This window comes from Vicia villosa, unplaced genomic scaffold, assembly GCF_029867415.1.
Source record: "Vicia villosa cultivar HV-30 ecotype Madison, WI unplaced genomic scaffold, Vvil1.0 ctg.000397F_1_1, whole genome shotgun sequence".
NCBI classification, from domain to species: Eukaryota; Viridiplantae; Streptophyta; class Magnoliopsida; order Fabales; family Fabaceae; genus Vicia; species Vicia villosa.
Window position 1 is genome coordinate 122,546 of NW_026705178.1, and position 24,659 is coordinate 147,204.

The 24,659-nt window shown below is 33.4% G+C and overlaps 2 protein-coding genes across 4 annotated transcripts; both read right to left on the minus strand.

Annotated features, from left to right (window-relative positions):
• Positions 1–574: 574 nt before the first annotated feature.
• On the minus strand, positions 575–11,382 carry LOC131627722 (probable leucine-rich repeat receptor-like serine/threonine-protein kinase At3g14840). Its single transcript, XM_058898580.1, has 23 exons — positions 11,286–11,382; positions 10,999–11,176; positions 6,789–6,860; positions 6,605–6,673; positions 6,424–6,495; positions 6,268–6,339; positions 5,800–5,871; positions 5,625–5,696; positions 5,442–5,513; positions 5,104–5,175; positions 4,913–4,984; positions 4,611–4,682; positions 4,460–4,522; positions 4,266–4,331; positions 4,148–4,183; positions 4,000–4,040; positions 3,444–3,820; positions 3,149–3,344; positions 2,918–3,064; positions 2,031–2,149; positions 1,698–1,908; positions 1,331–1,568; positions 575–1,239 (listed from the first exon to the last, which is right to left on the minus strand). Exons 1-23 carry the CDS (start codon positions 11,380–11,382, stop codon positions 699–701), a joined length of 3,027 nt encoding a protein of 1,008 aa, XP_058754563.1. The 3' UTR covers positions 575–698.
• Positions 11,383–12,114: 732 nt separating this feature from the next.
• Positions 12,115–23,066, minus strand: LOC131627712 (probable leucine-rich repeat receptor-like serine/threonine-protein kinase At3g14840). 3 transcript variants are annotated; one of them, XM_058898553.1, is made up of 24 exons: positions 22,109–22,741; positions 21,704–21,890; positions 21,196–21,267; positions 20,994–21,065; positions 20,721–20,792; positions 20,535–20,606; positions 20,335–20,406; positions 20,161–20,232; positions 19,985–20,056; positions 19,824–19,898; positions 19,655–19,726; positions 19,358–19,429; positions 18,644–18,703; positions 17,680–17,742; positions 17,563–17,598; positions 17,412–17,446; positions 16,296–16,675; positions 15,048–15,246; positions 14,819–14,950; positions 14,423–14,541; positions 14,095–14,305; positions 13,748–13,985; positions 13,438–13,588; positions 12,115–12,983 (listed from the first exon to the last, which is right to left on the minus strand). In XM_058898553.1, the coding sequence occupies exons 1-24, from the start codon at positions 22,203–22,205 to the stop codon at positions 12,588–12,590; spliced, it is 3,027 nt and encodes a 1,008-aa protein (XP_058754536.1). In that variant the 5' UTR covers positions 22,206–22,741; the 3' UTR covers positions 12,115–12,587. The 3 variants fall into 3 exon arrangements, with proteins under 3 accessions (XP_058754536.1, XP_058754538.1, XP_058754539.1); XM_058898555.1 differs by lacking the exon at positions 22,109–22,741 and adding an exon at positions 22,867–23,066 and having other exon boundaries at positions 20,994–21,267; XM_058898556.1 differs by lacking the exon at positions 22,109–22,741 and adding an exon at positions 22,793–23,066 and having other exon boundaries at positions 20,994–21,267.
• Between the last annotated feature and the right edge of the window lie 1,593 nt (positions 23,067–24,659).

The following is a 24,659-nucleotide window of genomic DNA, read 5'->3' on the forward strand; positions in this document are numbered from 1 at the left end:
CATGGGAGCAAAGGAGATCACAATTCAGCCACAAGAACATAGAAAAGGATATTGTGCGGCAAAAACTGAACTAGTGCCATAGGACATGACGGAATGCCAATGTATAATTAGTAGAATTTAGTATTTAAATTTATTAAGAATTTATATAAGTAGTAGTTTTGTCTGTATGATTATTTATTTGGGCCTTTATTAATATTTGAGCTTTTTAGTATATTATCCATTAGTAACATTATATATTGTAATCTCATTGAGACATTAGAATATCAATAAAAAGAAATGAAGTTTAATTTTTATAGCTTAGTTTTATCTTTCTCTTAGTTTTATGGTTTTTCTCTAATTTTGTTAGGGTTTAGATTTAGCTTCCTAACAAGTGCCATAGGAAATGACGGAATGCCAATGTACCATGGAGAGACACAATGCTTGTTGGACGAAGACGGTGTAGCGCGGGCTTGCTGGATGGCGTGGTGCAATGCTTCTCAAGAGATTCAATTTTTGTATTACTGTCTCTATGGTTCAACAGATGGGAAATGAGAGAAGAGATTTTAATGGAGGAGAGGAAAAAAGAGGGGAGAGAATGAAAGTTCTTTTAAGTGTGTTTACTTATAAGAGTACAACTTTTTTTTTTTTTTTTTACAAACTTCATTAAAATCTACAATATGTGTATGAAAGATTATCCAAAAGTACAAGATATAAATCATTTACAGAGTGTTGAAACTTCTATAAGGAGAATCCATGTTGACAGATTGCAGATTTGTATCAGACATGTATTCTGCAGTTGCATCTATTAAGATGCTCTCTTCTTCAGTTTCAGGGGTAACATTTTTTTCACTTTGTTGGTAATACTGTTGAATCATCTCCAACTTTTTCCCTTCAAAAACTTGGCTTGTGTCAGACACCACTTCTTCAACAACAGATTTTCCTTCAAGCATGCTTACAACTGATGACATGGTTGGCCTGTGCATTGGAGAAACATGAGTGCATAAAAGAGCCACATTGATCATGGTCATTACTTCCTCTTTTTTGAAATCTCCACCTAACCTCTCATCAACTAGGTCCATTATATTACCTTCTTCCTTCAAGAGATGCACCCAATCAACAATAGAGAAGCATTCATCCTTAGGACAACTCATGGTGTTGTGCTTCCCACTAACAATTTCCAAGGCAACAACTCCGAAACTATAAACATCTGCTTTCTCAGTCAAATATCCGTGCATTGCATATTCTGGAGCCATATATCCACTGTGACATTGAAAATTCATATATTAGACTTATAAAATGAAACACCATTCAAAAAATTCCATTAAAAAGAAATTAATTTAAGAAAACTCACTAAGTGCCGGCTATTCTAGTGGTTATGTGAGTGTAACCCTCATCTTTAAGCTTCGCCAAACCAAAATCAGATATCTTTGGATTGAGATCTTTATCCAGTAATACATTAGTAGCCTTGATGTCTCTGTGAACTATCTTTAGTCTTGATTCTTCATGAAGGTAAGCTAAACCTCTAGCAATACCAACACAAATTCTCTTCCTTGTTGACCAAGCTAGTTTCAATTGATCTTTTCCTTTGGCTTCATTTTTAGAAATGTTATAGAAATTAGGCAACATAATCAGATGGTTTATATATGCTTTTTATATTGTAATATTATATAAATAATGAAAGAGCTACAAAACTTGAATGCAGAAATTTTTTTAATTACCAAACAAAGCACAAGCAAGGCTATTATTTTCCATGTATTCATATATCAGCAATAACTGATCTCCCTCCATACAACAACCATAGAGCTTAACTAGACAAGGGTGTTGCAAAGCAGAAATTAAACCAATCTCATTTATAAATTCACGATTCCCTTGCTTTGATTTAGAAGAAAGCTTCTTAACTGCTACTATTCTGCCGTCCGAAAGAACACCCTACAATTCCAGGAATTTTCATTGTATCTCTATATGTGAGTGAAGTTGTAAAGAAGTAACAACAATAGTAGAACTTTCACTTATAAGTTATAACAAAATGAAGTGTAGATTGTCCTTAATACCTTGTAAACAGGACCAAACCCTCCTTCTCCAATCTTAAAGGCTATATCGAAGTTGTTAGTTGCTGCTTTGATTTGCCGTAACGTAAATAACCCAGGTTGGAAATCTAAACCCTTTACCTCTGTTGGTTGAAGTAAAAATAAATACACAAATAGATAGAATTAGAGATATTTTTGAGTAACTTCCACATCAATACAATTGGCAGCTACAAATGAATCTAGATGCAGTGGCATCCTCAAATAAACAATCTATCTGTTGTCTATAAGCGTTTGCAAGTATCAACATACAAGTCATGCAAACAAATTCAAACCAAGGAATATCTAGAAATTTTGCTTTATGGAAAGAGGAAACCAAAATTTCTCTTTATGTGTACATTTTAACCGAAATATTCTCGTTATATGTATCAGCAATCAAATACATTTTTACTGAAATGCATTCTTTTTGAAGTATAATTTTCTAATATACTCCTAAGACCAATTGTAGAACTACTTTACATGATGAAATGAAACTGCAATATTGCAGGTGCGGCAATGCCTGCAACGAAATCAACCCACAAATGTGTTGTAATTGTAAATCACGGAAAATTTTGTATTGCAATGTCTGCATGGGACTATATAGTACTAGTGCTGACACAAATTGTTTTTTAAAAAATTGAGATTATAACATCAACTGAAATTCGCATTGCAATAAACACAATGACTACAAATGTAGTAGTCGCAATCGCAACTACTATTTAAAACTTTGTTATGTGTACAAAGGGCTTTCCCAAACCTTCACCGATCCTTCCCCTTCCTTTCACCTCTAAATTCATTTTTTATGCTTGCAAAATCCTAATTGTGTATCAAAATTCACGAGTATTTTAAAGTTTAAGTATCTTCTTAGAGTTTACCTCTTTCTAAAGGACCTATTTGTCGTTGACGTCTTCTCCACTGAGCTATACCAAATAAGATGAAGACAAATAGTGCTCCAGCAACTACAACTGCAATAATATCCCACCCATGTATGCCACTTCCTTTTTCCACTGGGGGTGTAAAGTCTGCTTGATTATGTATAAGAGGTTTGCATATATTAGAAGATTAGGATGATGTCATAAGAAGGACTATGGAGAAGTATTACTGACCAGGATCAACTGATATAGCCGATATAAGAGGACCATATACCGATCCAAATGGAATAGCAGTTGTGCCTTTCCCAGCCCACTGAAGGCGAATCTCCAAGGTATTACTAGTCACAACAGCAGTGAAGTTCTTTATGATTGCCTTACCAACTCCACCAGCTTCTTTTGCAATATCGAAATCCTTCAGCACCAACCTTCTCTGCAATACTTCAATTTGAACAAAATGGTTCAGAATGTTCAAAGGACATTTTTTCAGTACTAAACATGTTGAAAAAGAAAACATGATAAAGCCACGCACCTGAACGTAGATGTCAAATATACGCCTCCCAAGGCTGTTATAAGTTTGATCATCAGTGAACATTATCTCTGCAAAATGGAGTTTTACTGTGTAGTTTCCATTTCCCAGGCAAAATCCATAATATGTTAGAGAAAGAGGAGAAACACGAGCGTCCATATACAGTTCTCCATTGTCGATGGCAAGGTTAGTTGTGTTAGACCAGGTATAGTAGTCCACAAGGCCACTATCAAAAAAGTGACCAGTGTTGCTGAGTGCCCAATTTGATTCAGTCCGGTGAAAGCTTGCTGGTCCAACTTCATTTGAATCATCATCATACGTCAAGCTTTCATTTGAAGTTATGAGCTTACCACCGCAATTTATATGGAGAGAGTACCGAGCTGGAATGACCATAAAAAGGGTGAAATGCTAAGTACAATAAGATGATCACATTAAAAAGTTATCGATACAAAATATCATTTTTCAATCCTCGTGCATAACTTCACCACCTTCTACCTTTTGCAGAAATAAATAAATTAAAATGAACAATCTGAAGGAAATCCACGACAAATAAACTTACTTTTCGGGCAACCAATGTTCCCCAAACAAGAAACCGTTCCCCTGAGAAAATAATGAAGGTGTGAAACATGTGAGCATAATGGCAATACAACTTTTAAAGCTATATATAAAGAATAGTTCATTGTGTGACTGAGTAATAGAAAACTTACAAGTTACTTCCCTCTGAAGATGATGCAAACAAGTTCCTAAGGCACGTGATAATACACAAAGCTTAGATAATTTCTTAAAATTATCGAAACAAAAGTATGCAAATAAATGGATTCTTACAAGGTTCCCTGTTGACATGTCAACTGCTCTGGATTTTCAATGGTCAAATTGTTATACGAAAGATCTCTGTGTCAAGTTATGCATGTGATTAAGAATTAAAGATGGAACAAACAACTAAATGTAACAATTTGTAGCAAAGAAAGTTATATTTCAACTCATTAAATCAAATTGGTAGCATTTGAAAGATTACTCACGTGTAGTCCGGTCTAGCTATCCAATTTGGCAGTGGTCCAGTAAAAAAGTTTCCAGTTAAGTATCTAGGTATAAAAATAAGTGAAGTCAACTTATACAAAATTTCGCCATTTCGTTGCAAAGTCTATAAGTATCTTAGAGGATATTGCTTACAGTATATTTATATTCTCCAAGCCACCCAAGGTGTTCGGAATTTCTCCACTTAATTTGTTAAAACTGAGGTCTCTGAAAAAGAAAAAATATTCAGAATAAGTATTACTCAAGCGAAAAATTGGTTTCAGAAAAGCAACAAGCAAAACTAGTCCCCATTATATAATGAGATTGTTGTATTTTTTTCATCGAAATATGAGAACCGATTGCATCTACTATAGTGGTTCTAAAAGCATATGAATATTGCACGAAGCGTCCTAGCATAGAACCAACTAGACAAAATTCAAAATAATAGCATTACTTACAATGATCTTAAATTGGTAATATTTCCAAGATACTCCGGAACTGTTCCTATAAGATTGCAACTCCTCAATACTCTGTTAACCAATATGATAACAAGTAAATTTGCAGTACAAAGGCTATTACATTTCCTCTTCCTTGTTTTTCTATTACTAAAAACATTGCCTTATACTGATAATCCAAACATTTTACTCACAATGTTTCCAAATTTGTCAAGTTATTAAGTTGCGGAAATGGAGAATCTGATCCTTTCAAGTCACTTATTCTCCTGCATAACATATCTTAAGCATGGTAAAACTCAAAGAAAGAAAATTGAATTTTGAACATACTCTATGAAGCACCTACACAAGCATAGCATAGAAACTATAGAGACATTGACACAGACATCAACAATAATTTGAAAAAGTGAAAGTGAATAAATGTAACTACACATGTCGGCGTCGAGTCAGTGTCAGACACCAAACACGCTTTCAATCTGAAGTGTCAACGCTACATAGATCACAACAATAAAATTTTAAAATACATCATACTTACAAGTCGGTAAGATTTTTCAGATATGAAATTGCAGAAGGAACTGGACCACTCAAACCACTCCCTTGTATCACCCTGTCAAAATTAAAAGTAATATTTTTCATAAACTGATGAAAAATAAGCAATTCAACTAAGAAAAAAAGTTAATGATTTGGAATTTCACTAGAAGAAAGAAAATGTCCATACAGCCTCTCAAGACTTGTCCAACTCTGAATGAAATCAGGAATAGTTCCAGAGAATTGGTTGTCGCCAAGTCGACTGCATTATCAAAGGTTAAGCAACAAAGAAATGTTATTCAATTTTGATATGAACAACAATACAGCAAAGTGTAACAAAAAATAAAAAAGGAAAGATTGCTTACAGGTACTTAAGTTTAGTGAGCTTAGCAAATGTTGCAGGTAAATTTCCAGTAAAATAGTTGGAAGTAAGAAGCCTACAACAACGTCGAAATTGGAATTAGGGTTTGCGATTCTCTAAAGAGCAGTGTGCACTTTGTTCAGTAAAATTTTGAAAGTATAAAACAAACTCTATAGCACTGACACCTCTAAAAAAAATATACTTGTGTCAGTGTCATAAACCGACACCGACACCGATATTTGTGATTACGTTTAATTTATTCATTTTTTCAATTTATTACCGGTGTGACGTGTCGTGTTTCTGGTGTCAGTGAGAACAAGTACGCAATAGCAATCTATGAATTTGGAAGTAAACACTTCAAAGAAGCCAAATTAAAGGCATAAAATATAGACAAAATAATTCTCAATAAAACTTGAAGAACAAGAAATCAAATATGGAAATTGTGAATTCAAAATTCTACAAAGGGGCTTACAATCTTTCAAGCTGGTGAAGATTCCCAAGCTCCGGAGGCAGCTTTCCGGAAAACTGATTGAACTCCAAAACCCTAAGCATTACATGTTTCAAACATTAAGTACTTTCACAAGTTATTATTTTCATAAAATTGATGTGAGAAAAATTGCATACTTACAAGCTTTTCAGGGTGGTGATTTTTCCAAATTCTTTTGGAATTGGACCTGTTAATCTATTTCCAAATAATGAACTGTCACAAAATTAAGAAACATGCAAAAAAAAAACTAATTAGAAGATTATACTCCAAAATTAATTGTTATTGTCATTAATTAATCAAATAACAAGAAAAGAAACAATACATGTTAACAAGATTGATGGAGCTCCATTGTGGAGGGATTGTACCGTTAAGGTAGTTGCGTGTGAGATCACTGTACCATATTAATTAAAAAAAATTAAACATAAATGAAATTATGATTAATTAAAAATAATGATGGTTATGAATTATGATATACAAATTTAGTAAGGTTTAGAATAGTAACATACATTTGTTGGAGGTAAGGTAATTTCACAAATTCTCTTGGAAGTGTGCCAGAAAGATTTTGTGACTTTAGAACTCTGCATTAAGATTTTTGAGGTAAAAATGAGAGATTCATGACTAGAAGTCTATAATTTTTTTTAGATAAAAAAGTATTTATATAAATTAATGAATAGAAAATACACAATTACAAATCATTTAAAATTTAATTAAATTTTGATAAACATATACACCACCACATGTTATGGCTTTTTCTTACATGTACCACATTTGTATATATCCATAATATAAGCAAGACATCCCTTAGTAATTAAGTATGTTGTAGTCCCAAATTAGCATTAATATATTTAATAAGTATACCAACAATAATAAAACCTTACTTAAAAAGTATAATACAAGAAAATTAGTTGTAAGTTTCCACTTTAACATATCCTCATATATATCTCTTACACAAAATATTTTTTAAGACTATGTCGGGAGTTTAGAGGGGAGAGGAAGAGAGGGTTTCAAAAATTGATTTTTAAAAAAAAAATATAGAATTTTTTTTAACATTTTTAAAAAATAAGATTTTGTATAAAATGATAAAATGATATTTATTATTAGTGTTAGGAAGAAAATCAAATTCTCCAAAATTCTTTGAACTAAAATCTTTCTATTATTTTCCCCAAATTCATTTTATTTTTCAAAGCCTTCCCCTCTCTTTCCCTCCAAACTTCCAAACATAGTCTTAGGAGGGAAGCATAAGAAAGAAAGAGTTTAGATTTTAATAAATAGTCAAATTTTTTAAAAAATTAAAATAATAATATAATAGATCATTTTTTAATAATTCAACATCATTTATTTGTAAAAATATTTTATAATTTGTTTAATTTCAAAAAAAATATTGTTCATTCCATCAAAATTAAACCTTCTAGAGATTTTTTAAATAATTTTTTTTTGGGTACAATAATAAATGTGAAGTATCAAAATTGGTGAACAAATAATCTGCTTTCACTTGCACAAGGTCTTTCGATCCCTAGTAATTCTTGCATCGGATCCACTTGAAAGTCCCTTATAAGTCGCTTGAGTTCGACGGTATGATGTAGGTAAGCCAAATTGTAGTGATAGTTTGGGTTTCAAAGGCTTCTCGTGTAATCAATCTTGCACTACTTAGTAAGTGGCAATTGAGAATGTTACATGGCGGCAGTCTTTGAGTGGATATCTTTTTGGCTAAATATGATTCTCCAGTGATAATTTCATCGGGTGGGGGAAGGTTTACGGGTTTAAGATACTATTCAAAAGTTAGTTCTGACTGGTTTGTTGATACTTGTTGATGAAGGTATGTGTGACCTCCTCACCACTTTTTTTAGATGATCCTTGATTGGGATTCATTGCTCTTCGTCTTCGTTTTCCTAGACTCTGACATATATCAATGTTGTGTGAAGGGGGTGATAGTTAATATGGCCGTTGGATGGAAGGTTCTTAGATTTGGGATCTTAAATGGAGAAAGGGTTATTTGTTTGGGAATATGACCTTGTTAGTAGTTTAGAATCGGCCTTGAAAGGTTTTGTCTTATCCCATAAGTAGGATTCTTATTGTTTGAATTCACACTAAAGATGATGTTTTCTCAGTTAAATATATGTACTTTCTTTGTGTTGGCTTTTTGTCGAGGGTTTTTCAAGACAAGAAATCATCTTTTTGTCACTTGTGTGGTGGAATACGGTCGGTGGTAGAGAATTTGTAAGGTGTTGGGTTGAAATTTGTTCATCCACAAGAGTTAGGCTCTTTGTTTCTGATTTTTTGGTCCCTAGGGACTAGGCCTAAGAGTTAAAGTTGGATTGAATTCAGTTTAACATTTTATCATGTGAACCTCGTGGAAATTTTAGAATGATTCTATCTTCTTAGGTGTGACACTAATTTGAAGAGAATCGATGGATAGAGTTATGCAATATATTTTAGACGTCTCATGTTGGGACATTTGAATAAATAAATGAGTTGTGGATTCATACTAATCTATTTGTTCCCATTATGGTTAGTATATGAGTATCGTGAGCAGCTAAATTGCTAACTAGCACAAGACAATTGAATTATCATGAGGGGAATCGTTCACATTAAGTTAAAGATTGAACTAAATGTCAAAGACTCACCCAAACGAGTGAGAGATATATCACATATTCACCCAAAATTTTAAGAAAATGAGCATATGAATTATCTCGATTATAAAATGCTCAACCTCCATTTTTCCAAACAATGTGGAACTTTACAACTCACACTCGTTGCTTATTTATCTCTCCCTCAAGCGGAAGCTCTTTCATCCATATATTTGTTCCGCCATTGGCAAACACCCTTACCACATCACATACACTTTGGCAGGACATGCTGCATAACTACCACCTTTTTAGAAAGATTTTCGATACAAGAAGACAGTCCCTTACTCGAACCATCGACTCTGATACCACTGTTGGGAGAATATGGGGAGCGAAGCGCCGGAAGTGTCAATGGACAAAATGTTCAGGATCCAAGAGACCTTGACACTATATATTCACTCAAAATCTTAAGTCATTAGAAGTATGAGTCATTTCTCTTATAGATCCAACATTTCTTCAATTTCTAGTCGATTTGGAACTTAACCACTCACACTTGAATGTTGTTAAGAGTCTCACATCGGAGAATATATGGCCTGAACATGTCCTTATAAGTGAGGGCAATCCTCACCCTACAAGCCAGTTTTGTAGGATTGAGTTAGGCCAAACCACATTTCTTAGCATGGTATCAAGAGACTGGTTTAAGATTCGGTGGACCACCTTCTATAGTTTCCGCTATCGGACCACCCACCATTTATTTCCACGCTCAAGTTGTCTAGTCCTGGGCGTGAGGGGGTGTGTTAAGAGTCCCACATCGGACAATATATGGCCTGAACATGTCCTTACAAGTGGGGACAATCCTCACCCTACAAGCCGGTTTTGTAGAGTTGAGTTAGACCAAACCACATTTCTTAACAAATATCAACAATCTCCCCCACAAGTATGAGTCACCCACATCACTAGACTTGATCCACAATATGACCCACTTCCGCTCTATCACTGAGCCTAATTAGACTCTGATATTGTACTGTTGGATTATCATTGGAGGAAGCATCCATGTAGGGTCAAAGATTCACATAAAGGTCAAAGACTCACTCAAGTGAGAGAGATAATAGATATTCACCTAAAGTTTTAAGACAATGGATGTATGGATCTTCACACTTATAAAATTTTCGACCTTCATTTTTTCAAATAATATGAAACTTACACAAGCCACACTTGCTTCTAAATAGCTAATCTATTTGTTTCCATTATGGGTATTGTGGTTAGTATTGTCAAGAATTATTGGCTTCATGCCTTTCTCATTATTCTTTCTTGTATATATAGAGGTTACAGGGCTATATAGATAATTCCACTAACTTATTACATTTAATAAGAATAAATCAATTTATGATTTGTTTCCCATATTCTAGAAACAAACTAATTCTTATTCAGAAGTATATGCTTATCGTAAGGAGCTAGATTGCTAACTAGCATGAGAGATGGTTCGAATAATATGATAACCACCACAAGACACGTATCTTAAACCAGTGTGTGATGCAACAACTTAGATACGTTTAAACTATACATCCCACCATATCAGCTCTTCATATGATATCTCGAGCTAAGGTTAATCCTTAGAATACAACTTACCAAGTCCAACACCAATCCCCACTTAACCAACAATGATTTGTTATGGTTATGCAATTTTAAATATTTGTTTTTTACATATTTAATGAATCTATTTTGAATGCATATTTATCTATTTTGAATGCATATTTATTGTATGCCTTGAAAAAAAACAGGACATGTGTTTTATACATCTAAATTAGATAGTCTTAACTATTATATAACTTAAAAATTATACATACACATTCCAATTTCCATTCTAGATTGGCAAATTTATACACCCACAATTTGTATTATATTTAATGCACTGAAACTTATATAAATGGGTGTTTTTGTTCTTCATGTCATTTCCAAAAATTTCCTGTTATGTAATTTCTAATATAGATGTAGTTTACTATAATTATGGCTTCCTACAACATAGAACGACGAGAAAACTTCAACAAAATAAAATCCTATTGCAAAACCGATTTAGTTTTTTGGGCTAGACACTAAAGAAGTCTTCAACAAACACACAAAACAGTAACACATATGGAGATTAGAGACATACATGCTAACAATATGGCAGGTAGTGGCATTGGCAAAAGAGCAATTGCAAGTCACAGCATTTTCAAATCCTTTCACTTGCACAGGAGAAGATGTCCAATTACTTTGTCCACTGCATGGATCTATGCTGAAGTCCCAATCCTTCTTCCCAAGTGTCTTAGCTATGTCTTTCATAGCTTGTACTGTCATAAATTAATTCAAAACAAACATACATCACCATAATGTTCCAACCATATTAATGTTGTTCCATTGTGGTGATAACTTACTAAGAGGCATATATAAGGCACATACCTTCTTCTTCTGGCAGAGTAGCTCCACTAGCAAATGAAGAGATACAACAAAAGACATGAAGCAAAAGATGGAATAATAGAAGGAAAGAGATATTCATGATGAAGAAAATGAAATCAGTTATTTTGAATGTGAAAGGGTGATATATATATTGAGAATTGAAGCTGCAAAAAAAAAAAAAAAAACTCAATTTCTGTATGTTTGTGTATATATTGTTGACAATGAGTTGAAGAGAAAGGAATCAGTTTATGACTTATGAGAAGTCAATAAGATCTTAAACATGTTGCCAGCTAATTGTATATTTATAGTTAGAAATGTGAAATAGGCAAAGTTTAAGGTTTCTTGAAGGAGTCTATTTGAGTAAAATATTTGAATTATGATGAAGTATAAAGGGGGATACACGTTGTAAATCTTGAGATATGTGTTAGGTATTTTCTGCCATGTAGTTTTGCTTAACTTTGTTACACAAGTTGCGAATTCAGTACTATATATCTTGTCTCTAATCAGAATATGGTTGACTTTCAGTGTTTTGATTTAAATTGCTAAGTAATAGTATTAATTTAAAGGTTGTATATGAAGTCAAAGAAGTAAAAAAGTTCAAAAGGGAAAGTCAAAGGTGATGCATGAAGTATGAAAAGATTTGAAAATTCAAATAAACCCCAAAATCTAAGTAAGACCACCATGATTTGTAGAATACATTTCAAAAATAGTTAAATTCATTTAAATTTCAACCAATGGTAAATAAATGTGTTAGAAGAAGTGCGTTCAAGAGCATGTAACTAACACTCATAATATATAATTCTAAATCAATGAATTTATCACAAAGTACAAATTTAGAGATAAACAAATTATAACTGAATTAAATGGCTCTAACTGTGTGCATATTTGAATCTTACAAGTTAAAGCTCTCCTTAGAGAGTCAAATCCTTACAATATATGATGAATATGCTATTAAGCTAACGATATACATGGTATCTTCATGCTTTTGTCCAACATAGATGATGCTGTTAAACATAAAAATCCTATGTTCAGTCTGCATTCTACAAAATAGATGGTGGATGAATATGACACTTTGGAATGAAAGGTAGCTCATCAAAACACTCGAGACTCGAGTCCTGATTTTTTGTTCAAACCTAAAACTAAACCTCTTAAAATTGAGTTAACTCACTAAAATAGACTGTAGCTGGGGTTGTAAGGGTTTCCCAGAGATCAGATTCAATGGATCACCTGACAATATTTTTATTTGACTTCCTAATACTTGGCATATCTTGTGCCAAATATATCTTTATCTAGCAAGAAACACACTTAATTTCTTTCCTCCCAATAGGAAGAATCAAGGTGGACAGGATAAAGGTCTACAGCTGATGAAGATGTAGCAGTCCATGACCCGTCATTTAATATACTCTGACTTTGTGAGGTAGTACTTATATTATTTTCTTCCTTCTGGTAGTAATACTGCCTCATTACTTCCAACTTCTTTTCATCCATTACTTCACTTGAATCTGAAACAAACTCTGGAACCACATTCCTTCCTTCAAGGAAACTTACAACTGATGACATCGCGGGCCTAAGATTTGAAGTGACATTGGTGCATAGGAGAGCCACATTGATTACCACCATAGCCTCCTTTTTGTTGAAATCTAAACCTAATCTTCTATCAACTAGCTCCGTCAGGTCACCCCTCTCTTTCAACAAATGTGCCTGTTAAAAGGGGAAAGAAAATAAAGAATAGTTTGATTTGAAACCCAAGTCATTCACACCAAATTGATGCTAGTATGTCACTTAGATGCTTCATGATATTAAGATTTTAGAAATTGACAGTAACTATGAAGGGTTTTGTACAATTACTCTTCTAAAGAATATTCAAAAAGCATCCTTTTTTTTATCCCTTCATTGTCCTGGTAAATGTATTCCTTAAAAAGAAATTTTCAATATATTTTCAAAATAAGCATTCTGTTTCTTAATTTTTCCTTTAGCTAGGTTGCTGTCTTCTTGTTGGTCTGAGCAAGAAAAAGGGTAAATAATTTTATTCTCTTCTAGAATTGAATTATTAGCTGAAAATGGACAGCAATTTATGTATGACACTGAATGAAGTGTAAGTAGATTGTACAATGGATAATCAAATTTACATGACCAATTGAGATCAAAAAGTTACCCAATCAAGAAGATAGAATGCTTCCTCCTTTGATCGATACATGGTGTTGCTCTTTCCACTAACAATTTCCAAGGCAACAATTCCAAAACTATAAACATCTGCTTTGTCCGTCAAATAACCATGCATTGCATATTCAGGAGCCATATATCCACTGCATAATTGAAACATATCATTGAAATGACTTTGATATAAGTATACAACTTGATATCAGGCATTTAGTTAGTAAAAATATGCAATTTGAATTGAATATAATAACTTTTTGTCATATTTTTTAATAAACTAGGAGATGAGAAGAATTATAGTTACTCACTAGGTCCCAGCAATTCTAGTACTAATGTGAGTATTGTCCTCCTCATCAAGCTTGGCCAAACCAAAATCAGATATCTTTGGGTCAAGATTCGTATCAAGCAATACATTAGTGGCCTTGATGTCCCTGTGAACAACCTTCAATCTTGATTCTTCATGGAGGTATGCCAAACCTCTAGCAATACCAACACAAATCTTATGCCTTGTTGGCCAATCTAATTTAATTTGGTGTTCCTCTGGACCTTTATTTGTAAATGTACAAAAAATCAGAAAGTGATACCACATAGTCACGTGCTAAGTTAGAAAATGTAGATTATCACATGAATGGAAACCTGAAGTAGGAAAAGTTACCAAATAAAGCACGAGCTAGACTATTGTTTTCCAGGTATTCATATACCAGCAACAACTGATCTCCCTCCACACAACAACCATGGAGTTTAACAAGATAAGGGTGTTGCAAAGCAGAAATCATGCCTATCTCATTTAAAAACTCACGATTCCCTTGCTTTGATTTAGAAGAAAGTTGCTTTACTGCTATCAATGTCCCATTGGGTAAACATCCCTGCATTTTGAGGAATGCTATTTTGTCAAAAGTTGAAATAGAATTTTCTGAAAAATATATGTAATATTATAGTAATATGGGGACACACGAGAGGATTTGTTAAATTAAGCAAAATACCTTATACACGGGACCAAATCCTCCTTCTCCAATCTTATTGGAAATATCAAAGTTATTTGTAGCTGCTTTGATTTGTCTTAAGGCAAATAAACCAGTTTGAACGTCCAAACTCTTCAGCTCTGTTAATTGAAGTAAAAGAAAGATCAGTGATCTCTTACACTCAGAAAATTACACATGGACACTCTGCATCGACAATCCATTTTTTGTAAGCATGTAACTTTCTTTTATCAAAATAAAAGTAGTCTCATGTTCAATAACAAGATATACTTATAAAAGTACATGTTCAAACTTTACTGAATTGCAAAACATGAGCAGTTTCTTTTATCACGCGAATTATTCATAGGTGAGCAAAAAGTTTGATAATAATGGCAACAAAAGAAATTCATTTGTAATCACCTCTTGCTAATGATTCTTTCTTCTTAAAACATCCTTTCCACCAAAGTATACCAAATACTAGAATGATAATAACTGTTGCTGCAACCACAATTCCAACCACAACTCCTGCAGATATGCCTCCAGGTGGAGAGTCTGCTTGATTATTATATACAAGACATTTTAAATATTAGATCATATATAACCTTGGAGATCATTGTATAAGATTAGGAGCACAGAAAGTATAACCCACCAGATTCCATTGATATGGCCGATATAAGAGGACCAAATACTGATCTATTTGGAAGAGATTGTGTCCCTTTTCCAGCCCAATACAAACGGATCTCCAAGGTACTACTAGTAACAGAAACATTTTTGTACTGTTTTATGACTTTCTTACCAACTCCTCCCGCTTCTTTTGCAATATTGAAGTCCTTTTGCACTGGATTTCCCTGTAACATTTCAATCACAACCTTAATGTTTCATGGTGATTACAACCTACAAGTATTTTAATCGTTGATTTGTATTAGAAATTGTTAAGAGTCTCACATCGGACAATATTGGCCTGAACATGTGCTTATAAGTGAGGGCAATCCTCATTCTACAAGTTGATTTTTTATGGATGAATTAGACCCAACTTAAATTCTAAGATGGTATCAGACCTAATTTAAGATCCGTTGGGTTACCTGCTACAGGGATACCCATTATTGATTTTCACGCTTCAGATGTTTAGTCTTGTGCGTGAAGCGGTGTATTAAGGGTCACATCGCGCAATATATGACTTTGAACATGTGTTTATAAGTGGGGGCAATTCTCACCCTACAAGACGGTTTTGTATGGTTGAGTTAGACCCAGCTACAATTCTAAACATAGTATCCGAGTCAGGTTTAAGATCCGTTGGACCACTTGCTATCAGGTTTTCGGTATTGGATCACCCACCATTTATTTTCACGCTCCAAATGTTCGGTCCTGCATGTGAGGGTGTGTTAAGAGTCTCACAGCGGACAATATATATGTTTAGTCCTGCATGTGACAGGGTGTGTTAAAAGTCCCACATCAGACAATATATAGTCTGAACATGTGCTTATAAGTGAGGACAATGCTCATGCTATAGGGCTACCCACCATTTATTTCCACGCTCCAAATGTCCAGTCTTGGACATGACGGACTATGTTAAGAATCCCACATCAAACAATATATGGTCTGAACATGTACTTATAAGTGGAGACAATTCTCACCCGACCAGTCGGTTCGTATGAATGAGTTTGGCCCAACCTCAACTCTTAAAAGAAATATTATAGAATTTAATTTTATAAATAATGCCAAACAAAGGAACTGCTGATCCGAAAAAGATTTCAATCACATTCTTCATATTTTAATCGAAGAAAATATAGTTTGACAGTGTTCCTATAGGAACCTAGTGATCACTTGACTAATGGCCTTAATTTATTTTTTATGAAACACCAAGTGATTATTGAAATAAAATTGTTAATCCATGTACCTGAAGGTAGATATCAAATACACGTCTTCCAAGACTACCATAAGTTTGATCGTCTGTGAACATTATTTCAGCAAAATGAAGATTTACCGTGTAGCTTCCATTTTTCAGACAAAACCCATAATAAGTCAAAGAAATGGGAGAACCGCGTGCATTCATGTACAACTTAGCATCTTCCATAGTAAGTGGAGTAAAATCTGGTGGGGAATAAGTTTCTCCAAGTTGATCACCATCAATGAACAAACCAGTGGTGCTAAATGCCCATTTTCCTGTTGGACTGACATGGAGTTTAGCTGGTCCAGGTGAATCTGAATCGTCATCATAACTTGCTCCATTGACTTTTTCTTGCTTTCCACCACAATTTATATAAAGGGAGTATGAGGCTGGATTGAGCAGATCATGTGAGTGACTTAGAAAATATTAAGGAATCAAAGAAAAATAAGGAAAAATATATTCCTTGAAATTTATTTTTCTATATTCATTCTCTTTCTCTCTTTCTAACTATCCTGTTTCTATTATGGTAAGCTATATAACTCTAGCTAGTCAAACAGAAGTCACCGTTTATTTCTGCCAATATTTTTTATTCACACAGCCTGATTGTAGTGTGTCCAAAGTAAATTTAGGGAACTAGAAGACAACACATTTGTCCTTTTCAACCAACAAAATTTCTGTTTGTGCTGAAAAATCTACAATATCATGCTTGAACTATTGTAAAGTAAACTTAAGGAATCTAGACACTAGAAGAAAACCCTTTGAGTTCCACTTATGCCTATAATATGAAACATCTTGAAATCAAGATTATTTTATAATTAAAAAATTAATAAGTGATCTATTGATAAATTGAGTGGAAGAATTTTTCTAACCCACATCATTTGATAAAGTACCAATAGAAAGAGAAGATATAACTCCTATCAAAATATGTTGTTCTCTTCTTGGTATGATATTTTAAAAGGTTTTTATCTATGCATGTTTAGAATATTAAAACTTTCTTTTGGTAAGAAGCATGTTTGTCTTTGGTCCCTCTGCTCTTGTACTTCTAGGATTTAAAAATAAAAAATAAAAAAACCAAAATGTAAAGATTCAAGCTGTATATAGGAAAGTGACAATGAAGAAACTCACGTTTGCGACATTCGCTCAAACACGAAACTGTTCCTCTGAGAGAATGATGGAAGGAATAGAACATGTTAGAATGATTAGTATAATAAGATTAAAAAATAATAAGATACGTATATGTATTTACGTATATACATATATGTATAACCAAACTTACATGTCATTGTTTGCCCATGAGGTAGAAAACAAGTTTCTGTGATATATTAGAAAAAGTGATGTCTTAGAAAAGTTGTTAAGTTTGGAAGCAAATGTATACAAATGCAGGGATTCTTACAGTTTATCACTTTGACATATCTGACTTTCTTGGGTGATGCTGAAGTTATTGTATGAAAGATCTCTATATTCAGGTCATAAAATTTGATTCAGAATATGAAAACAGTAATACAATCAGAGACTTAATGACAGGCTCTTTCCTACCAAGATTAAGCAACTAGGATTGCTAAACTGGAAAGAGAAGAACAGTAGAAAACTGTCCAAGAAAATTAAAATAGAAAATTTTCTTCATTCATTGATTCTAATCATGAAACAATGCACTGCTTATATAAGCCAATGCATAATCATAGTAAGATAACTACTGCACTACACAATATCGTTGCTTAGAAAGAAACTACAAAATATGCCTAAAAGATTCTATTCTAGAATAATCTAGAAGAATTGTTGTTCTCTTAGCCTCAAGGATCCTATCACTTAATGAAACATTTGGTGAATACAAAGAAACCTAAGAATATTAGTACCTTAAAAGTTGTTAACAGTTGCACAATCATACTACAAATACATAAGTGTTTTAAAACGATTTTATTACTGAGAAGTAGGTCAGAAATAAGCTCCTCATCAACTGATTCGGAGCAAATAACCCAGCAGCTTTAGGAAGGTATATTATACACTTAAGAGAGGGAAGATTAAGAGGGTTCTGAACTTATAATCTAAGGGAAACTAAACTCGCAATTATGAACCTAGGACTAGAGTTCATCATGAGAGCGATAACAAAGGATTAAACTGTAATAAATAGTTAATCGTTGCAGTATAGTTGGTGCTTGTTGGTCATACACTTAATGCAAGAAAAAACAAAATCTACATAGCTAACAGGGAAGCAAGCAAAAAGAAAAAGAAAAGGCAAAGTCAACTTAGAGAGGGAAAAAACAGATGATATGTCTATAAACTATTATATATTTGCAACGGAAATAAAATACATTGTTCAATCCAAGGAATCATACAAGTAGTGTTAAAACACAACTTACACGTCGATGTTCTTTTTCCAAGAAGGCACCGGTCCTGTGAGAAGGTTTCCAGTTAAAAATCTGCCCAAATAGAATATCAATATTAATATTCAAATCTTATTATTTATTGAGGCGTACATTGAGGGAAATAAGCTAGTTGTCTTTAATAACACCCATTCATCTCTCCTTTTATAAGAAGGATTGAATTGATTTAGCCAACTGTCTTGAGGGACCCTTCTATGCATAAAGGCGTGTCAATTCTTAGATACCGACTAAGACGAATGAAATAACAAAAAGTCTTAAACATATCACTTTGCCACTCATTATCACAATTCGTATATTGTCACTTTCTTTTCAGATAGAAAGGGCATGTGATCCTTTTGACACAAAAAAGTTGCTTCAGAAAGGTGCAAATTCATTTTTTTGAACTTTTGAAACAATCTCAATGACATGTTTTTGCAGCTTTAAAACATACCAAAAATATAATAAGCAGAAATATTCCCAGCACTTCAAGTATTGCAATTTGCAACCATATAATTAATTAAGTTTCAAACTGACCCATCCTTTTACTATATAACCTTGGAAACTTGGTACAAATCTAAGTAGGAGTATTCAGCTATCCTACTTCAAACTGAAAGTTGAAACTAGAGTTATAGGTGTAAAGTAGCCAACGGAAATGTGATTAAAAATATACTTAAAAAAAATTGCGCTAAGAAACTATGATGAATTTCATACATGAATTTCACGCCATTTATGTCAGCATAGGTACTCGGAATTGTTCCACTGAATTTGTTAAAGCTGAAGTCTCTGAAAGTGATATCATATTGAGAATGAGTTAAAAAGCTACAAGTAAGATTTGTCATAGAAAAAAATTCAAGCAATATAGTAAGCTGGGGAGCTATAAAAATGTTATATCTATCAAAACATTGCTTATAAAAACAAGAAGCCAGAGGTTACAGAATACGCTAAACTTACAGAAGAAACTTTAATAGTTAGCTACGGTAAAATAAAATGTAGCAAGTAGGCAATTACAAGTATTTTAATGATGTGATAGCATTAAGATATTCAGGTAGAGTTCCATTGATGTTGCAATTCCTCAGAATCCTGTGAAACAGTAAGATAGACAAAGATATACTATGAGTGCCTTTCTTGCTGCTGTGTTTCTTATCTATTTCTGAAAGAGGCAGAGAAATCAACTCACAGTTTTTGTAACAATGTCAGATTATTTAGTTGGGGCAAAGGTGCATATTCAGATTCATTCAAATCACTAATTCTCCTGAATATCATATTGAAATCAGAGCTAATCAAATAAACATAACTAAAATGAAAGTAAATTTTCAGCCCTTGCTTTATCATACATACAAGTCAGTTAAGTTTCTCAAAATTGAAATTTTGGAAGGAATAGGCCCACTTAATCCACTCCCTTGAATGATTCTGTCAAAAGTAAAGTAACCATTAATAATTTTCTTTTTCTAAGTCAAGCAATACAAAAAAAATAAATTTGAGGAAATATAAAAATAAAAAAGTAGAGTGCATACAGCGTAGTGATATTAGTCCAGTTCTGAATAAAATCGGGTATCTTTCCTGTGAATTGGTTGTCTGAAATATGGCTGCATTGATAAAGGACATGAAAATATGAAGCCTCAAAAAAATCATTTTTTAATTTAGTCATCGGTCATCCCTAAATGTTACCATAAAAGTTTGAAGCTTACAAATTTTGCAATGTAGTAAGCTTGGCCAATGTTGCAGGTAGTTCTCCCGAAAAATTGTTAGAGGAAATTCGCCTGTATGTAATTGAAAAACAAAACAGTAAATTATGATTCTAAGCCATGAAAATCAAAGGTGACTTTAAACAATAGGCTTTCATATTTGGAGGGAGAACGTCAATTAAGGAAAATAGTGAAGTACTTACAGTGTTTGAATCTGGGTTAGATTCCCAAGCTCAGAAGTAATATTCCCAGACATTTGATTGGCCGTTAACTCCCTATTCATTTCATGTTGAAGTTAAGTTTGACTAAAACTCTTTGAATCAAATATATACATGTTTATGTACTCATGAAATAGATTTTTTTGCCAAATGGGATAATGAGAAACTCACAAGTGAAGCAGGGTAGATATATTTGCAATCTCCTTTGGTATTGACCCCGTTAATCGATTTCCAGGGAGAGTACTATGATGATTAAGAAACAAGTTGTTATTAGGTTATTTTTAATGTAATTAATACAAGTCTACAAGAAAATGAATGCAAAGGGTGGGACAAAATGAATAAATAGGTAATCCGACCCATTTATCATTTTCAGAAGATTCATATAGAACAATCAATGATTAATAACCAAAAAAAAAAATAACAATAATAAGAGACAGATCATACATGTTAAGAAGATTCACCATGGAGCCCCATTCTTTAGGAATTGTACCGTTCAAGTAATTGCGAGAGAGGTCACTGTAATAGAGAGAGTGAGAGAAAGAGTATGTCTTGCAAAATATAATATAGATATATGTGATTAAAGATATAAGACAAGTTCAATAATATTGTTAATTTGGATGTGAGGGAAAGTTTGGGAATTACTTACATGATTTGAAGGTAATGCAACCTGGTCAGTTCTGGTGGGAGAGTGCCGGGGAGATTTTGCCCCTTCAAAGTTCTGTATATACATTTTAGTTACCATAAAAAAGTTAATCATAAACAATAAGCAAAATAAAGTAATTAATTCTAATATCTTAGCCAATAGATTTAAGAGAAAATTTGCAACAAGCTCTTATACTACAGATTGTTTTAAAATTGATTTTACTATCTGCCAAACATAATTTTAGTTAAAAACACATCTTTGAAAAAAAAATGATCTTCCTTTCAAAATTCAAATCTTAGTTTGACTGTAAGGGAAGCAGTTTTACAGACTTAGTTAAGTTTATTACATGGTATTAACCAATCTAACTCATGTATACATAAACATAAAATATCAATTCCTACCTCTATGTCAATGAAAACACTTGAGTACTACCATAAATGAAGTAAAAATCAAATCAACTTAATAAGAAAGGCTAATAACAAAAGGTCACTTATGGGAAAAATAGACTTACATTGAAACAACATGGCAGAAGTTGTCACCAGCAACACTGCAGTTGCAGGTGACATTATTCTCTACAAGACTCACTCTGTGAGTGGTAGGCTTTGGTGTAGCCCAATTAGGTTTGTTGCTGCAGGGATCAACATCAAAGTTCCAATCCTTCTTACCAAGTGATTTAGCTATATCTTCAAGAGCTTTCTCTATATATACAATTCAGAACCTATCAGCTAAGTACTGAAAAAGTTCTAATCCACAAACACATGCCATCAAATATATCTACAGAATTTCTATACGAGCAGAAAAATACATGTTACTTAAACTAACATGAATCCTTATATAGAAAAAAACTAGAAAACAAAGATCAGACTAAAGAAACTTCTTTATGATTAAGTAACTACGGTAGAAATACATATCATACTTTCGTCAGGGTGAATAGTATCCGCTCCAAAAGCTGTTAAAGATATGAACCATATGGCAATGAGTAAAAGGAAGAGAAACTGAGAGGAAGTGCCCATCTTAACATTAACAAGGAAAAGAGAAGTAAAGATAATATCAATAATTCAGAGAATGAGAGTATGAACATATATTGCCCGTGTATTTGGACTTTCAAGTTCAGAATGCATATAAACGCATTTACTAGGAAGCCGTAAATTTATTCATTAATATGTTAAATTAATCCATAAAACTGTTTAGGAATAACTAGTTTGATTAAGACTTTATTATTCAGACAATGAAATGTGAGCATCAACAATATTTTAAAGTAAAGTGATGAATCAGCCAGAAAGTAAAGTCAATTATTTGGGGTTAACAAATGTTTAATTCACATTGATGATTGCCACAATGATGAGTCATATGAGACATATATATAAAGATTGATAGTAAAAAAGCTCAGAAAAAGCCTATATATAGTACAAGTCAAGATTTAGACTATTAAACATGCATGCCACCCGGTCAGGAATTATATCAAACAGATAAACTTCATGAGCAATTATTTTGCATTTCAACGACAGTTAGCGCGTCTCAATTAATGTGTTTTTGTATTCAAGTTGAAAGTGTCAAAATCAAACGCTATTATTTGAGAAAAAAATAATAAAATATTTACTTGGTTTGAATTATTGGTTTATTTTACTTTGAGAATTCTTCTGTAGAATCAAAACAATCTTTTGACTCGTTTACCGTATTCAATTCCAACTCCGTTCTTCGCTGCAACCGACACGAACTAGGAGCTGCCATCTATAGGAAACCTAACTCCGCCGCCAAGCTCCGCCGTTCTCCACCGTACGCTTCTCGTGCGCGCGTTTTTTTCACCGACATGAGCTCTGATTGTATCTTTACATTTTCCCTCTCTTCTGTTGGCGGTACCGTTACAAGTCATTTTCATAAATATTTAGAAATTGATTATAGAAAAAGTTAATTAAAGTAAAATGTGCTTCTTTATTTCAGTGCTTTAGAAGAAGTCATTTTATAATTAAAGTACTCCTCAAATTCAATGTTTGATTTTATAAAGTACCCCTCAAAATTGATATAAAGTAGTACTCCTAAAATATTGATATAAAGTAATTAAAAAGGAATACGTAAATGTAGAATATTTTTATAATTTATCTAAAAAAAACGTGTATTCCGTTAAATAATATTTTTATTTCTAAAATATTGATATGATTTGATAAAGTTGAGGATTTTAATTGGATGTGTGTGATATTGTTTTACATTAATAGTGTACTATTTTTTGAAGTTTTTTGTTTTTTGGGTTAAATATAAGAAAATCAATTGGAAATCTCTTCACACACCCATATACCGTTTTAGGGACGTCTGGCAAAAATCTCAAATTATCCTTAAATTTCGGATGTGAATATTCGAAAACTCAAAAATACGTTTTTTTTTAAACTTGTTATTAGGTTTGTTAGAATCTAGGATAATGTGTAGGTTGATGTTATTGTAGTTCAATGTTAGTGTTTGGATGTTAAAAAATAGATTTTGGATGAGTTAGGACAAGAACTGGATGTTTTGAAAAAAATGGTTGTTCGCATGTTGTTTCGCAAGTACATATCCAAAATCCCTTTAAACCAGTTTCAGATATGCACTTGCATAATCTTCCCTGAGTTGATTTTTTTTAATTTTCAAATTTGTTTCATTCCCTTACCTCTTATTAACTATTCACATTTTTTTCAGAAAAATAGCTGACAACCAGGCACCGACCAATCGACTAAGATAAGGCAGACCAAGCCAGACAGCCTCTGGTCGACAGAGAGTTACACAATAAGGAATGACTCAGGGATGAGGTCGAGTCCGCCAAGAGGAAGCGCCTACACGATCCTCATCTGAACCAAGAAGTCGTCTATCTCGGACGTCATCCTCTCGTGCCCATGAGCAGGTTGAGGTTACTCGGGAGGAGGAGGTACCAAAGCATGTTGAGGTACCTGAGGATGAGGTACACCTAAAGCATGACGAGGTTGCTCAGGAGGAGGTTCATGATGCACATCCTGCCCGAATCGACGCAACAATGGAGGGGGCGAACCTTAGCTACCCAGGAGGGCCTTCTGACACTTCCCTCTTAATATACTATCATGACCATGCCGCTCGACATATTTGGGATGGAGAGGTTTTTTTTCCACTTTTTCATTTAGACGGTTTATTCGCAAATATGGGTTTAACAACTAACATCGAGGTTATTATTTTTTTATTACAGGAACGGTTGCCCATTAAGATCGTGAACCACTCGCAGAAAATATTTGATCTACTTAAATTGCAGGCGGGGTGGTTTAACGATGTTGTTGCTGGATCCAGACTTGGCAGATTATGTTGTACCGAGTATGTTACCATAAGTCACGGCATGCATGGGGCATTTGCCGAAAGATGGCCCAAGGATACGTCTTCTATCCACTTTCCTGTTCGCGAGTTGACGATCACCCTCGATGACGTGGCTTATCTGCTCCACCTACCTATCAGAGGGAGGTTACTCAACCATTCCC

Excerpts from the sequence above, each read along its gene's own strand:
- LOC131627722 (XM_058898580.1), bottom strand. The coding sequence starts at position 11,382 with ATGAATATCTCTTTCCTTCTATTATTCCATCTTTTGCTTCATGTCTTT. Across the intron at positions 5,697-5,799 it reads CTCACTAAACTTAAGTACCT|TCGACTTGGCGACAACCAAT; the intron begins GTAAGCAATCTT and ends TTGATAATGCAG. Across the intron at positions 1,909-2,030 it reads GGTTTGGTCCTGTTTACAAG|GGTGTTCTTTCGGACGGCAG; the intron begins GTATTAAGGACA and ends CTGGAATTGTAG.
- LOC131627712 (XM_058898553.1), bottom strand. The coding sequence starts at position 22,205 with ATGGGCACTTCCTCTCAGTTTCTCTTCCTTTTACTCATTGCCATATGG. Across the intron at positions 20,407-20,534 it reads CTAACCCAGATTCAAACACT|GCGAATTTCCTCTAACAATT; the intron begins GTAAGTACTTCA and ends AATTACATACAG. Across the intron at positions 19,899-19,984 it reads TTGAGAAACTTAACTGACTT|GAGAATTAGTGATTTGAATG; the intron begins GTATGTATGATA and ends TATGATATTCAG.